Source organism: Ranitomeya imitator, chromosome 2 (genome assembly GCF_032444005.1).
Source record: "Ranitomeya imitator isolate aRanImi1 chromosome 2, aRanImi1.pri, whole genome shotgun sequence".
Taxonomy (NCBI): domain Eukaryota; kingdom Metazoa; phylum Chordata; class Amphibia; order Anura; family Dendrobatidae; genus Ranitomeya; species Ranitomeya imitator.
In genome coordinates, this window is record NC_091283.1 from 188,458,318 (window position 1) to 188,473,618 (window position 15,301).

Sequence of the window (15,301 nt, forward strand, 5' to 3'; positions counted from 1 at the left end):
AACTGGTTGTCATTGAAGGAAACATGAATGCGGCCAAGTACAGAGATATCCTGGATGAAAACCTCTTCCAGAGGGCTCTGGACCTCAGACTTGGCTGAAGGTTCACCTTCGAACAAGACAATGACCCTAAGCACACAGCTAAAATATCAAAGGAGTGGCTTCAGAACAACTCTGACCATTCTTGACCGGCCCAGCCAGAGCCCTGACCTAAACCCAATTGAGCATCTCTGGAGAGACCTGAAAATGGCTGTCCACCAACGTTCACCATCCAACCTGACGGAACTGGAGAGGATCTGCAAGAAAGAATGGCAGAGGATCCCCAAATCCAGGGGTGAAAAACTTGTTGCATCATTCCCACAAAGACTCATGGCTGTACTAGCTCAAAAGGTGCTTCTACTCAATACTGAGCAAAGGGGCTGAAGACTTATGACCATGTGATATTTCAGTTTTTCTTTTTTAATAAATTTGCTAAAATTTCTACATTTCAGGGTTTTTTTCAGGCAAGATGGGGTGCAGAGTGTACATTAATGAGAAAAAAAAATGAACTTTTTTTGAAATTACCAAATGGCTGCAATGAAACAGAGCAAAAAATTTAAAGGGGTCTGAATACTTTCCGTATCCACTGTATCTATCATCTATTTATCTATCGATTATCAATCTATTATCTACCGTATATCTGTCATCTATCAATCATCTATATCTATCTATTATCTATCATCTATATCTATCTATTATCTATCTATTATCTGTAATTGATGAGACATTATTTTTCATGCTTTTTAAAATCTCTTTATTAGTTGCAGGCAAAAAGGACAAACCGTATCACAGAACAAATATTACAGGAAAGTGAGGAGTGAGGCTGAGGGTCCGGCCGTACGTTTCTCTCCATTCTCTTACCCGTCAGTCTATAATCTACGTAGGAGGAATTAAGCTTGTAGGGATGTTCTATCAGAAGCATGGAGTGAGCGAGTCTCATATCACAGACTGTATTACCCTTCACAATATGACATTCCTACACGGCCCCTCGTGGGCGTTTCCTTCCTGGATATTATTTACATGAAATACATAAATTAGTGATAATAAGTTAAAGTCGCAGTCCAGGCCTTAGCCTCACCCCTTCTATCTAGAAACATAAATATCTCTTTATATATTATATATATAGGACGGAACCAAACTTGGACACTTAGGTTGCTACACACAATAAGGATGCAAGCATTCATTTCCAAGTAGTGGGGCAGGACAAGCTCACTCAAATACAGAAACACACATTTCCTGAACAGATAACAAATTGGGGGTTGGGGTCGAGGGTCGGGAAGGGTCAGTTGGGGCTTTTTTTGGCTAGGTGGAGTAGAAGAGCATTGGTTTCAGCATGTTCTAGACTGCAGTGGAGCGAGATGGCATCACCGGTTGGGCTTTGCCACATGGGGGGCAATGCTCCTCTGCCTGTCTAGCAAAAACAAAAAAGCAAAGTGCCTTGTGGGGAAACTGCATAAAAGACATAAATGGAAGCAATATATGATGCCGGAATATGTTTCAGTACACATCGAGAAGGGTCATGGCTGCAAAGCGTGCGCGGGAGGCGACACGTGTACACATACAGTGTGCTGGACCCCGGATGTAACCCATTAAAATTAAGCAAGAAATCCAAAAATACAAGAGTCAAAATTCACTGGTGTCATTACAAGTCCAGGACGAACAGATACAATCTCCACAATGGGGGACAGATTGGGTGAGGGGAAGTACAAAATGGCCAAAAATACATCCATGCCTTAATGTTAAGAAGCCTCATTCAAAGGCCAAAAAAATTAGGTATAGAAGAAGGGTAGGGCTGAGAAGAGTGTTTTGGGGGTGGACACTCCCTTTGTGCTGGTGGGGCAAAGAACTGAAGAAGACCGATCCTCAACAGCTTGGGTGGGCAGGAACGGTTAAGACGAGATCGGGGGAAAGCTATGACAGTTTGGAGAGTTTCGGGGGGGGAACCTAACTGCTGATTTCATCGTCTGTCTTATTCAATCTCTTCAGGGTGTCCAGGAGTTTCTGAGGGGTGAGGATATGGGTGGAACCTGCAACAGAATAAAGTGAGAAGAAAGAGAGGGAAAAACAAGTAAGTATAGAGCAGGAGAGACGTCTGCTGACGTTACACTATGCAACCTCTAGGAGTGAGGGCATGACATCCTGGACAGTGGTGAAACCACCTAATCTAGAGGCCCCCCAGACACATTAGATTAAGGGTGGCCTGAAGAAGCCTCCCCCCATACACTTTAGATAGCTGTCGGACGAACAATGGTTCCTCTCGGCTCACTCATACAGAGGAGCACTCGCTCTGCCAAAAGCTGTCTTCTCCGAGAGGTCCACTGCTTCAGTGGTAGCTTATCTCTTGGAGAAAAAATAAGGATTGGCACTCCAAAATCAGACATGCTGGATCCCTATATCCCCCGGACATCCTATGTTAGGGCCCCCACACACACATTAGACTGCCAGCCAAACCCGACCGACATGGGCGAGTTTGGCTAATATTAGTCTAATGTCTACGGGGGCCTTTTTTGAGACCATCCAACCATCTAATGTGTATGGTGGCCTCCACACATGATGTCGGGAGAGAAAAGGAGCAAGCTGTTAAGGCCCCGTCACACATAGCGACGCTTAAGCGATCCCGACAACGATACGACCTGTCAGGGATCGTTGCTGCGTCGCTATGTGGTCGCTGGTGAGATGTCACACAGTGCGATCTCCCCAACGACGCAGCAGCGATGCGGCGACCTGTAGCGACCTGTACAACGATGCTATTTCATGATGATTCAATGGGACGTCCTGTCAACGAGGTCGTTGGTAAGGTGTCAAACACAGCGATGTGTGCTACCCAGCGGGACCTCAACGATCAAAAAATGGTCCAGGCCATTCCGACACGACCAGCGATCTCACAGCAGGGGCCTGGTCGCTGCTACGTGTCACACTTAGGCTACGTTCAGATTAGCGTTTCCCGACGCTGCGTCGGGAAACGCAGCGGCGACGCACGCGTCATGCGCCCCTATGTTTAACATGGGGGACGCATGCGTTTTTCTTGTTGCGTTTTCCGACACGTGCGTCGTTTTTGACGCTAGCGTCGGACGCAAGAAAATGCAACAAGTTGCATTTTTCTTGCGTCCGATTTTCGTCAAAAAACGACGCACGCGTCGCAAAACGCAGCGTTTTTGCGTGCGTTTGCACGCGTTTTTTCGTGCGTCGTGCGTTGCGTCGCCGACGCAGCGGCGCGCATCGCTAATCTGAACGTAGCCATAGCGAGATCGCTACTGAGGTCGCTGTTGCGTCACAAAACTTGTGACTCAGCAGCGATCTCGCTAGCGATCTCGCTATGTGTGACGGGGGCTTTAGACTTTCAAAGCCAATCCTGCTGCTTTCACAGGAGATAAGCCTCTGTTAGAGGAGCCTATCAAAGGCTTTCACATGAGAGCTGAGCTGTGTATGGGGAGAATCAGAAGAGAGAGCTATCTGACAATCGAACGTTCGACCGACAATTATCTGAAGTGTACGACCAACTTAATACTGGATAATATCACAGAAAGCAGGGCTGATCCAAAAACTTGGAATCTGTATTTTTTTTTTTAATGAACCATTTTCCTTGAAGGTTATTTTTAAAGGGAATGTGTCAGCCCAAATCGACATGGAAAACTAAGCACAATGTCTTGTAAGGAATATAGCCCCTTTAAAACCTTTAGTGCTCTAATTGTGACCTTCGATCTGCAGAAATATTGAGTTTCGCATATTTGATTAATTACGCTCAGTGCACCCTGGATGTGACCAAGAAGCTTGGTGCACCGCTCCGCCCACTGGATTTGCATGCCTTGCCTTCCTCACTGATGATTGACAGAAGTGGTTTGCAACCTACACCTACCGGTAGTACGCGTTACCTATCGGCAATGTAGCAGCAGTGCTCATCCAACATGCCATACCTCTGCTCCATTCATTCTCTATGGTGGCAGTAGAGAACGAAAGACGAAGCAGCAGTCAGGAGTCCAACCTGCTGATTCATTATAATGGTGATAAAAGTGCCCCGCTAGGGATAAAAATTAGTTGTGTTGCCGATCGGTGCAGGTCCCACCAATCAATTACAATTACCTATAAATAAATCATTGTTGGCAGCACATCTGCCCACGACACAAATGTTAATCCCCGTTTTGGACTTTAAAGCGTAACGATCGGCTTGTTACACCCCCAAACCGTGCACATTATGGGCATAAGTCTGCCCCTACAAGTGTGTCGTATTTGCATGGGATCTATTATCTTCAGAGGAAGAAGCCTTAGATAATGAACTAAATGGGCTTCTGTCAACTCTTATACGAACTTGTAAGTAGTTCTCCATCTATTTTCTTTTTATATGATTAATTAGACAGCCACTTTTTCCTTCTGTGGTATTATCACAGTGCCAGTTAGGAATTTATTTTTAACGTACGATACTATGTAGTTGAACCTGGTATCCCCCTCTAGACATTTATAAGGGATGTCATAGTTCAAAACTGAAGATCACAGGTCATGTATTATAGTAGGTGTCAGACTCACTTAGGACCACATTGTACCACAAATCAGCAATAAATGGTTTCCTCGGCCATATGTTCAATTTTCATTAACTGAGGAAAAACTACTTCTAAGGGCTTGTGATCATAGCTGCATTGCAAGATGGTTTTATATGGATCCATAACATGGTACTGAGGGACCGCTATGGGCTAATACAGCATGCCTTCTGATGTGGCTTGTTCCATATCATGTGATATTAAACTCTGAAGGAACTGTACAGCAGTGCATGGACAACCTATGGAATCCTTACGGGTTGCATATTGATAGGATATGCCATAAACGTTAAATTTTTCTCAAGTGGGGCTCTGGTGCATTTTGTATGACAGAGAGGTGGTTGCGAATGTGCGTCTCTTTCTCTATTCGTTTCTACGAAAGATCCAAAAATTGCTAGATAAATGAATGAGCTGCACACGGACAGGCACTTCTGTAATCTACACAGTGCGCCAAGCCCCTGTTCTCAATATAGATGAAGAACCCAGAAGTGGGACCCCATCTGCTGGACATTTACAGCATAACCAACTGGTATATTCAACTGAGACAACCCTTTTAGGACCCTGAGCTCTGTAATTTTCCATTTCCATAAGCCCTTAAAGGGAATTACCTATTGTTTAAATCAGGTTTTGTGATACATGGATTTTTTTTAAATATATTTGCAATGTTGTTTATTAATAATTAGAATGAATAATCTTACAATTTTCCACGGACCACTAGGGCTATTTTCGTCTCATATGTCCTGTCAGGATTACAATTACTGGTAACATAGGTCTACCCAGCTCATAACACAGGATCTATCAGTCACAATAGGTGATCTCAGGGCTGACCTCCTCCCCCTTTCTTCACAATGACTTTGCACACGCTCATTAAATGCGTCAGTACAAAAGATACAATCTGATTATTGTGGCTAATGTACATGTATTGTTTCCTGAAAGAACATGAAAGAACAGTATAAAAAAAGCTCTAGTGGCCAGTATTAGAATTGCAACATTTTTCATTTTTAATAGATTGTGAAATGGAAAAAAAAAAAAAACCTCACCAAAAATGATTAAAAAATCCATTTAACACAAATACTTAATTTAAACAATGGGTAGTTTTTTGATGACACATTCCCTATAAACAATTGCAGGTGTCCACAGAAAATTATCAGAACTTGCATAGGAGGTATCTCACAAAACACCCCAAACTTTGACTGTGCTTTTTGCTCCTTTGTGGCCAGGATAATGCATTTTATATGTCCTAAGTGTGGCTGACAGCGTCATATACAAACCACATAACTAGGTGAACGTTAAAAGCCTTCCCATAATTCCCAGCATGCAATGTCCTTTTGGATATCCCACCCAACTCCCCTATAAGATAAAAAATACAAAACATTTTTTTGTGCCAAACCAACCACCACCCCCACCATCACCCTCAATAAATCCAATGCTTGCTGACGTGGAATCCATGACATGCACAGATCCCGTGAACGAGCGAAAAACGTAAGAAGTGACTTGCGTGAGCCCAAAACCTGCCACCTCCCCGTGGAGAGAAGGGGTTAATGTAACAGATGTCACTGGGTAAATGAGGAGATGGTAGCACGAACCAGGCGAATGGCACCTTTACCGGCAAACTTGGCCATGATTCCTCCCTCGTGGGTTACGACTATATATATATTTTAGACCAGATTATAATATATTATTAATATCAATGCATACAAACAGGTTGTGTAAGAAAAGGTGACATTCGGTCTAGCTTTCATTAACGGGGACCAATTAAAATGCACCCGTCACCGCGCATCGGCGACCGTCATGGTCCCGCTACTAATTCACCGAGGACGGACGGCGTACTCGTCACTGATGTCATTAGTCCTTATTAAATCCTCCGAAGAATAAAATTTGGTGCCGGTCCGTTTCCCTCCTTATTCGCGCAGGCGACAGGCGCAGGTTAGACCGGTCTCGTACTGACTACTCGGTCATTAACCCCTTCTCTGCCATAGCAGGTTAAGAGCGAGCGTTCCTTGCCTTGATTGGTGAAACATGACTTCATGCAACCAGTGGCAATGCGTTTTGGTTGTTTTTTGGGGGGAGAGGGGGTGCTGCATCCGCCCCACTGTATATTAAAACTTACAGAGATTGTTGTGGGGCTGACAAGTGAACCGCTGGCTAAGCAAAATGCTTGAAAATGTTTGTAAAGGATGAAACAAGGGATCGCGGATGAAAGATGGAGAAGGGATGGTAATGGATATAGGCAGGAAGGAGACCATACGTTACATTGGCGGAGAGTCATCAATAATATTGTTGAGTATATGCTTTCCATAAATGTGTGAACGGCGGGGGTCCGACTGCTGGGACCCGTCACCAGTCAACCCATTAGCTGATCTGTGGAGGTCCAAGTGATCAGAACTGATCATATATTGATGGCCTATCCTTAAGATCTCCCCCCCAAAGAACCCTTTATAGTGTGGATACACCGAGAATGTTTGCAGAGTTTTGGAGCAAAGATGCAAAATTCCTCAAAAACAGTTCCGAAAACTCAGTGTACACATATCCGAACACAGGTTTGACTGCAGAAACTCCCACGATCCAGAGAATGGGGGGTCCCAAAGACACTTGTAGGGCATACGTGCACCACCAATCCAGTTACTTTTATGGGACTTGTGGACTTCGCGTTCTGACAATTCCACAGAAGTAAATGGAGCGGTGGACGACCCCTGTAAGATGGAGATGGACATAATTTTCTCAATTTGACAGATCTTATGAATTTCCTTGCTCCTGGCAAAGAGGCATGAACTAAAGGTAAGAAGGTAAATCACTTAGATTTTGGGTATGATTGTGTATTTTCATTGCCTTAAAGGGGTTCTCCACGTTTAAGGTAAATTCGGCAGTGGACAGTCAAGGAGTTAAAACAATAAAAGAATCCCTGCGGGATTAGTGACATCATGAACCACCAGTGAAAAGACTGCTGCTGCCGACTGAGCGTCTGCAGCGGTCAGGTAACAGGTCACCAATCATGGCTTGGCAGCGCTGGAGTCACTAAGACAATCCGGGGTGAGTATACATGATTTTATTCTTACTGCTGAATTTACCAATTGACCAGTAAAACCCTTTAAGGTACCCATATATATTGGACAAACAGTCATCTAATTTTTATGGGGACCACAAAATCTCCCCCAGATGTCAAGAGAACACGGATAGGGCATGTTTGATTTCAATATGCCTGATCGTTTTGCAGTAACTGGCGATAAGCTGCAGACAGAGGTGTCTAAAACACCGGATTATTCCCCTCTAACCTCAAAATAAATGTGCATGCGCGATGCTCCCTAGTGTGTAAGGCAGTCAGTTGGCCCAATAGATATCTTAAAGGAGTATTCCCATCTCCAAAATCCGATTCCAATATGTAGTATGTGAAATAATAATAATATTAGCAAATATCTCCAATTAGTAATGTGGAATAGTTTTTCTGATTCTCTGTGTCTTTCCTCATGTGCAGGACCTTAGGTATCCATGGTTACGACCACTGATATAGTGACAGTTAGATAACTATTGGTCGTAATCATAGATACCTAAGGTCCTGCAATGTCTGCACATGAGGAAACACATAGCAAATCAGAAGAACTATACTACATTTCTAATTGGAGAGATTGGCTCATATTATTATTATTACACCTACTACATATTGGGATAGGATCTTGGAGATGGGAATATCGCTTTTGAGTCTATGGCCAACTGTACTTACTTTAGACATCAATGGAAGGAAAGCTCAGAAATGGGACCACCCCTCCACTGATTATGGCGGTCTCTTCCAGCTGGTGAAAAGGGGTTATGAGATCCCAATGAAAGATACTATAGTGAGGAATGAATGATTTTATGGAAATGGAAAGTTCATATGATGGAGGACAGAAGCCATAGTGGAACAGCGACCTGAAAGCAGAGTTGGGGCAAGCGGTATGAGATCATGATCCAACAAGCACAATGGAAAGATGGCGGCACAGGTCAATCGCCAAGTGTCATGATCAGCGATGGATGGAAGGAAACATTTTCAATAGTTACCATAATGACATTTTCAAACACAAATTAACAAAAAATAAATAAAACCAGCAAGCATTTTCTTATTGTAAAAAAAAACAAGTGAAATTAATCGGTGATGTCCGAGCTGAGGGTGAGTGGGGCAGAGAAATCCACGAAGGGTGGGGTGTTTGGGGTGGGGGTTTTAAAGTCTCTCTTTACTTTTTTTTTGTCCCAGCTCGTTAGACCTCACTCCATGATGGGAGCCGGGTCCTCGAATGACACCCGACTGCTGTCTCGGAAGTCTGGGTGTCTGAGGTCTTGAAGGAATTTGATGGGTGTTAATATGTGAGTGGAACCTGTGAGAGAAGAGAGGGGGGCTGACAAAGGCCTAACACGGAGAGGGAGGAGCGGGGGAAGGGAAGGAGAGAGGGGCTGTGGAAGAAGTAGTAAGGTAATACAGAAAGTAATGGGCGACCAGAGGTCCAGAGCAATGATGGGACGGCTGCAGGTCGGATGACGGAGGAGAAAGAATGGAGAGAAAAATATTGGAGAAAGCGTAAAAGAAGAAGCTGGATGTAGAGATAAAGCTGAGAATGAAAGACAAAAGGAAAAAAAAACTATAGAAACCATGCAAAAAAGTAGTATAAATTCATGGAGGTACGTTACAGAAAACTCTAGGCTACTGCTATCTCCTTTTGACCGGCAAACTTCTTTACCGTTCCCATAGATGAATAGTCATCAGATGTCTAACGCTTATGGGGACCCCCCCGGGTCTCGCCCACTGTCAAGAGAAGATTGATCAGGAATTTTTATATGACCTGCAACTTCCTATTCGTCCCTACACTCATTATTCCATTGCTCAAATCTGTCTACGAATCTGTCTGCAGTGATGGATCAAATCACATGCTGCTATAAAACTGCATAGATAGGAAATGTAGGAGAAGCTGGAGGGAACCCAAAAGGAGAAACCCACAAGCTGAAACTACTGAGGCTTCCACTTTAGAGGGAATAACTAGATTTGGCAGCCGTTTGACTCCTGAAAACCGCGTCTTACCTGACGGCATGATGTTGTGCCAGGCCGACTAATTAAAAGATGAACCTGGCAGGTAAGATGTGGTTTTAAGGGTTCCTGTCCAGCGGCCACAGATTATACCAGGTCCTGCAAACTGATTCGTACCAAGACTAGAAATAACTGCAACCAATGCAGGTAACGAGTCACGTAATGGCCAGAAACAGTGTTACTCCTCATCTGCACCAACCGCTTATTCTGAAACTGCAGGGACACTTTAGGCCCGTCCCTATTATTTTCTGTCCAGTACCTCCAAAAGTTTTGGCACCAGTTACATTACTTTTTACATCATGTAGGGAAGCTCAAAAAAGAAGGTTAAGGCTTCAGGTCCCCATAGGATGAAGAAAAGGCAGCAACCCTGTGACTTCACAGTAAACAGGTGTGCAAGTGGCCCAAGACATGTTCTGGTTTCAGAAAACCCCGTTTACTCTCCCTCCTTGGGTCCAATGCTGAGCCCTAGCCCCTGGTCCTGACGTCTGTTATTGCAGCGCTGCAGCCAAATCAGTGATCTGAGAAGCTCGAGAGCTGCTGAGCTCACTGATTGTCTGCAGCACTGTCGATATCATGTCGGAGCTGCAGCCAATCAGTGATCTGAGAAACTCGAGAGCTGGTGAGCTCACTGATTGTCTGCAGCACTGTCGATATCATGTTGGAGCTGCAGCCAGTGATCTGAGAAGCTCGAGAGCTGCTGAGCTCACTGATTGTCTACAGCACTGTCGATATCATGTTGGAGCTGCAGACAATCAGTGATCTGAGAAGCTCGAGTGCTGCTGAGCTCACTGATTGTCTGCAGCACTGTCGATATCATGTCAGCGCTGCAGACAATAACCGACAGCGGAAACAGCGGTGGGGACTCGGCGCTGGATTTTAAAACCCATAGACGGGACAGGGATTTTCCAATACCGGGAAACCCCTTAAAGCCACTAAGGTGCAAACTCTAAGAGTATAGGGGTGCAGAAGAAGATGGGGGGCACACACGTAGGATAATATGTCAGAAGCATGGAAGACAAAAACAAAACTGCAGCAAAAAGGTGATCGATGATCAAAAGTGGAAGAAATGGTGATTAGCAGAGGGGGAAACGTGATTGAAACAGACAGAAGCGCACAAAGGACAGCGAAAGACGAAACTCTGCACAAAACAGAAAGGAACAAACAAGGGTCAAATAAGAGACTTCAGACAGACACTCCTCCGGAGGTGAGAAAACGGCGCTCTCCACAGGGACCCGACACTTTTCCACTTCTTACATAGTGGGAGAAAACTTTATGGATTTTCAGGTGGGAAATTTGCAGCTTGTTAGATAAAATTTTGCCAAATCATCCACACATTGCAGACAAAAATTTGCAAGGATTAAGTGTGTGAAAATGATAGTAAATCTGTAGGAATTCTCAATTTATGCTGAGCATTTTCACTGCAGATTGGGGCGATATCCACAGCAAATCTACAGTCAAATCCACGACGAATTCGCATGGATGTAATGCATTTGCTGTATATTTTTTTCCCTGCACCTGTATACTGAGGGAAAAAGACAACAACTTAGGCCTTGATCCCACCAATGCGTATTGTTATGCACCAAAATATACAATAGCTTCTTGCTTTGATTTTTTGCTGCTTTTTTCTGCATTTTTGCGCAGATTTGATGCAAAATTTTGATGGTTTTTAGTGCAGAAACGCTGGGATTCTGCACATAAAAATATATATTTTTTTACATGCATTTTTTTCAGAAGTTTACAGTGAGAAGAAAAAAAATCCTGCACAGTTCAAAGCGTCTTTAGAAGTACAGGGGGCACAAATTTTCATAAAATCACATAAATTTTGCCTGAAGTGTAAAATACAGCAGGTTTTCTGCATGAAAAAAACAACGGAAAAAAGGCGTCGTTTTCTCACCTCGTGAAAAATGTCAGAGACGGCAAAAGAGACAGTCAGAGACCAGAAGTAAAGAACAGACAGACTTCACACAGGAGCTTCAGTAAGAAAGAGACCAACATGGAGGCAGGCATGAGACCCGTACAGCACACACGCAGCTGGGCACATGCGCCAACATCCACCCATTCACCCTGCAGCTAGAGGCACACAAGTATCTCTGACACATCCGTGTGAATGGACTGGTAACAGTGCGCCCCCTGTGCGGCCCGTTCAGGAAATCTACTATTGAGAAAGCTGCAATATACTGGGGGGGGGGGGGGGTCCAGATACAGCGCCACCTTTTCTCCTGCGCCGTGCTTGGTATTGCAGCTAAGGCTTAAAGGGACTCTGCCACCTGAATTTGGAGGGAACAATCTTCAGCCATAGGGGCAGGGTTTTCGGGTGTTTGATTCACCCTTTCCTTACCCGCTGGCTGCATGCTGGCTGCAATATTGGATTGAAGTTCATTCTCTGTCCTCCATAGTACACGCCTGCGCAAGGCAAGATTGCCTTGTGCAGGCATGTACTACGGAGGACAGAGAATGAACTTCAATCCAATATTGCAGCCAGCATGCAGCCAGCGGGTCAGGAAAGGGTGAATCAAACACCCGAAAACCCCGCCTCTATAGCTGAAAATTGTTCCCTCCAAATTCAGGTGACAGAGCCCCTTTAAACTGCAGTTCCAGATACAGCCTGTAGATGAAAGTGGTGCTATTTCTGTAAAAAAAAAAAAAAAAAGTAAATCTTGTTTAGCAATGGCCAGAAATGGGAGTCGTATTCCATGTCATCTCATTAACATGGGGTCTAGGTGCTTGATGCTTAACATCATTAAAATCAGCCTTTTCATGAACAATCTGAAAAGGCAAAAGGGAAAGAGATGCCCAGCCGACCATCTGATGCGTATGGGGCAGAGTTGGTGCAAATCGATTGGGACAATCCAGTCCATTGACCACGACAATGGTCACTGGCTATTGAGCGGGAGAGCCGTCTCTTACCTGACGGCATCCGCACAAATCTACGAGCACGTCACAGTCCATCGGCCATAAGAGTGATCTGTGGCCGCTATACGGGAATAGCCAACCTGGCGAGACGGCACATGTAAGTCATGCTGCAATGATGACGTTGAGAAGAGTTGCGGACGGGGTTCTCCTGATCCCATTCAGCGGCCACAGACCAAAGTTTGGGCCGATTGGCTGTGACCTGTGAACAGGGGCTGACTGGCAAATTTTGGCCTGGGGGGCAAGCACACAGCAGTGGCCCATGAGTAGTGGCTCATCCTTAAAGGGGTTGTCGAATCTTATGCTACATGTCTACAGACACTATGTGTGAATCCTCATATCATGCAATATGAAGATTCTCTGGTGCCGGCAACAGGTGGTCTTGTGACTGCAAGCATGCGATATATATATTCCCAGCCACATTTCGACTAGACTGTTTTGGGCCTTGTTCAATACAGTTGCATTAGGCCATGCAAGTCTAGTCGGCATGTGACCGCATGTATGCAAATCACAAACTTACAGCCACACACCCGCCAAATGACCACAGCACTGCCAGCAATGTGAGAAGCACAAGTCTGCAGTCCAAAGAATGACAGAGTGAATGCACCAATGACACACACACACACACGCACAGCCCCACTGTATAATGACAGACACACGCACAGCCACACTGTATAATGACACACACACAGCCCCACTGTATGACACACACGCACGCACAGCCCCACTGTATGACACACACACGCACAGCTCCACTGTGTAATGACACACACAGCCCCACTGTATAATGACACCCACACAGCCCCACTGTATGACACACACTCAGCCCCACTGTATAATGACACACACACGCACAGCCACACTGTATAATGACACACACACAGCCCCACTGTATAATGACAGGCACATGCACAGCCCCACTGTATAATAACAGGCACACACAGCCACACTGTATAATGACCCACACACACAGCCCCACTGTATGACACACACACATAGCCCCACTGTATAATGACCCACACACACAGCCCCACTGTATAATGACCCACACACACAGCCCCACTGTATGACACACACACATAGCCCCACTGTATAATGACACACACACGCACAGCCACACTGTATAATGACACACACACAGCCCCACTGTATGACACACACGCACGCACAGCCCCACTGTATGACACACACACGCACAGCTCCACTGTGTAATGACACACACAGCTCCACTGTATAATGACACACACAGCCCCACTGTATAATGACACCCACACAGCCCCACTGTATGACACACACTCAGCCCCACTGTATAATGACACACACACGCACAGCCACACTGTATAATGACAGGCACATGCACAGCCCCACTGTATAATAACAGGCACACACAGCCCCACTGTATAATGACACACACACGCACAGCCCCACTGTATAATGACACACACACACGCACAGCCCCACTGTATAATGACTCACACACACAGCCCCACTGTATGACACACACACATAGCCCCACTGTATAATGACACACACATGCACAGCCCCACTGTATAATGACACACACATGCACAGCCCCACTGTATAATGACACACACGAACAGCCCCACTGTATAATGACACACACGCACAGCCCCACTGTATAATGACACACACGTACAGCCCCACTGTATAATGACACACACGCACAACCCCACTGTGTAATGACACACACGTACAGCCCCACTGTATAATGACACACACACGCACAGCCCCACTGTATAATGACAGGCACACGCACAGCCCCACTGTATAATGTCAGGCACACGCATGGCCCCACTGTATGACAGGCACACACACGGCCCCACTGTATAATGACACACGCACGCAGCTCACACACGCATGCAGCTCACACACGCATGCAGCTCACACACACACGCAGCTCACACACACACGCAGCTCACACACACACGCACAGCCCCACTGTATAATGACATACCCACACAGCCCCACTGTATGACGCACATGTACAGCCCCACTGTATAATGACACACACACGCACAGCCCCACTGTATAATGACACACATACACAGCCCCACTGTATAATGACACACACACGCACAGCCCCACTGTATAATGACACACACGCACAGCCCCACTGTATAATGACACACACACACAGCCCCACTGTATAATGACACACATAGCCCCACTGTATAATGACACCCACACAGCCCCACTGTATAATGACACGCACAGCCCTACTGTATAATGACAGGCACACGCACGGCCCCACTGTATAATGACAGGCACACGCACGGCCCCACTGTATAATGACACACGCACGCAGCTCACACACGCACGCAGCTCACACACACACGCAGCTCACACACACACGCAGCTCACACACACACGCAGCTCACACACACACGCAGCTCACACACACGCACAGCCCCACTGTATGACATACCTATAAAGCCCCACTGTATGACGCACATGTACAGCCCCACTATATAATGACACACACACGCACAGCCCCACTGTATAATGACACACACAGCCCCACTGTATAATGACACCGACACAGCCCCACTGTATGACACACACACACAGCCCCACTGTATAATGACACGCACACACACAGCCCCACTGTATAATGACAGGCACACGCAAAGCCCCACTGTATAATGACAGGCAGACGCACGGCCCCACTGTATAATGACACACACACGCATGGCCCCACTGTATAATGACAGGCACACGCACGGCCCCACTGTATAATGACTCACAAACGCACGCA

General features: G+C 45.7%; 1 protein-coding gene across 2 annotated transcripts in view; it reads right to left on the reverse strand.

Moving 5' to 3' along the window:
- Window positions 1-763: 763 nt before the first annotated feature.
- STXBP1 (syntaxin binding protein 1) overlaps window positions 764-15,301 on the reverse strand; it is a 66,895-nt gene continuing 52,357 nt past the window's right edge. The window contains exons 19-20 of one of the 2 annotated variants that reach the window (XM_069748362.1): window positions 8,775-8,911; window positions 764-2,063 (exon numbers count right to left, since the gene is read on the reverse strand). In XM_069748362.1, the coding sequence (XP_069604463.1) occupies window positions 8,802-8,911 (110 nt within the window). In that variant the 3' untranslated portion in view covers window positions 764-2,063; window positions 8,775-8,801. The remainder of the gene's footprint in view (window positions 2,064-8,774; window positions 8,912-15,301) is intronic. The other variant, XM_069748363.1, reaches the window with a different exon arrangement.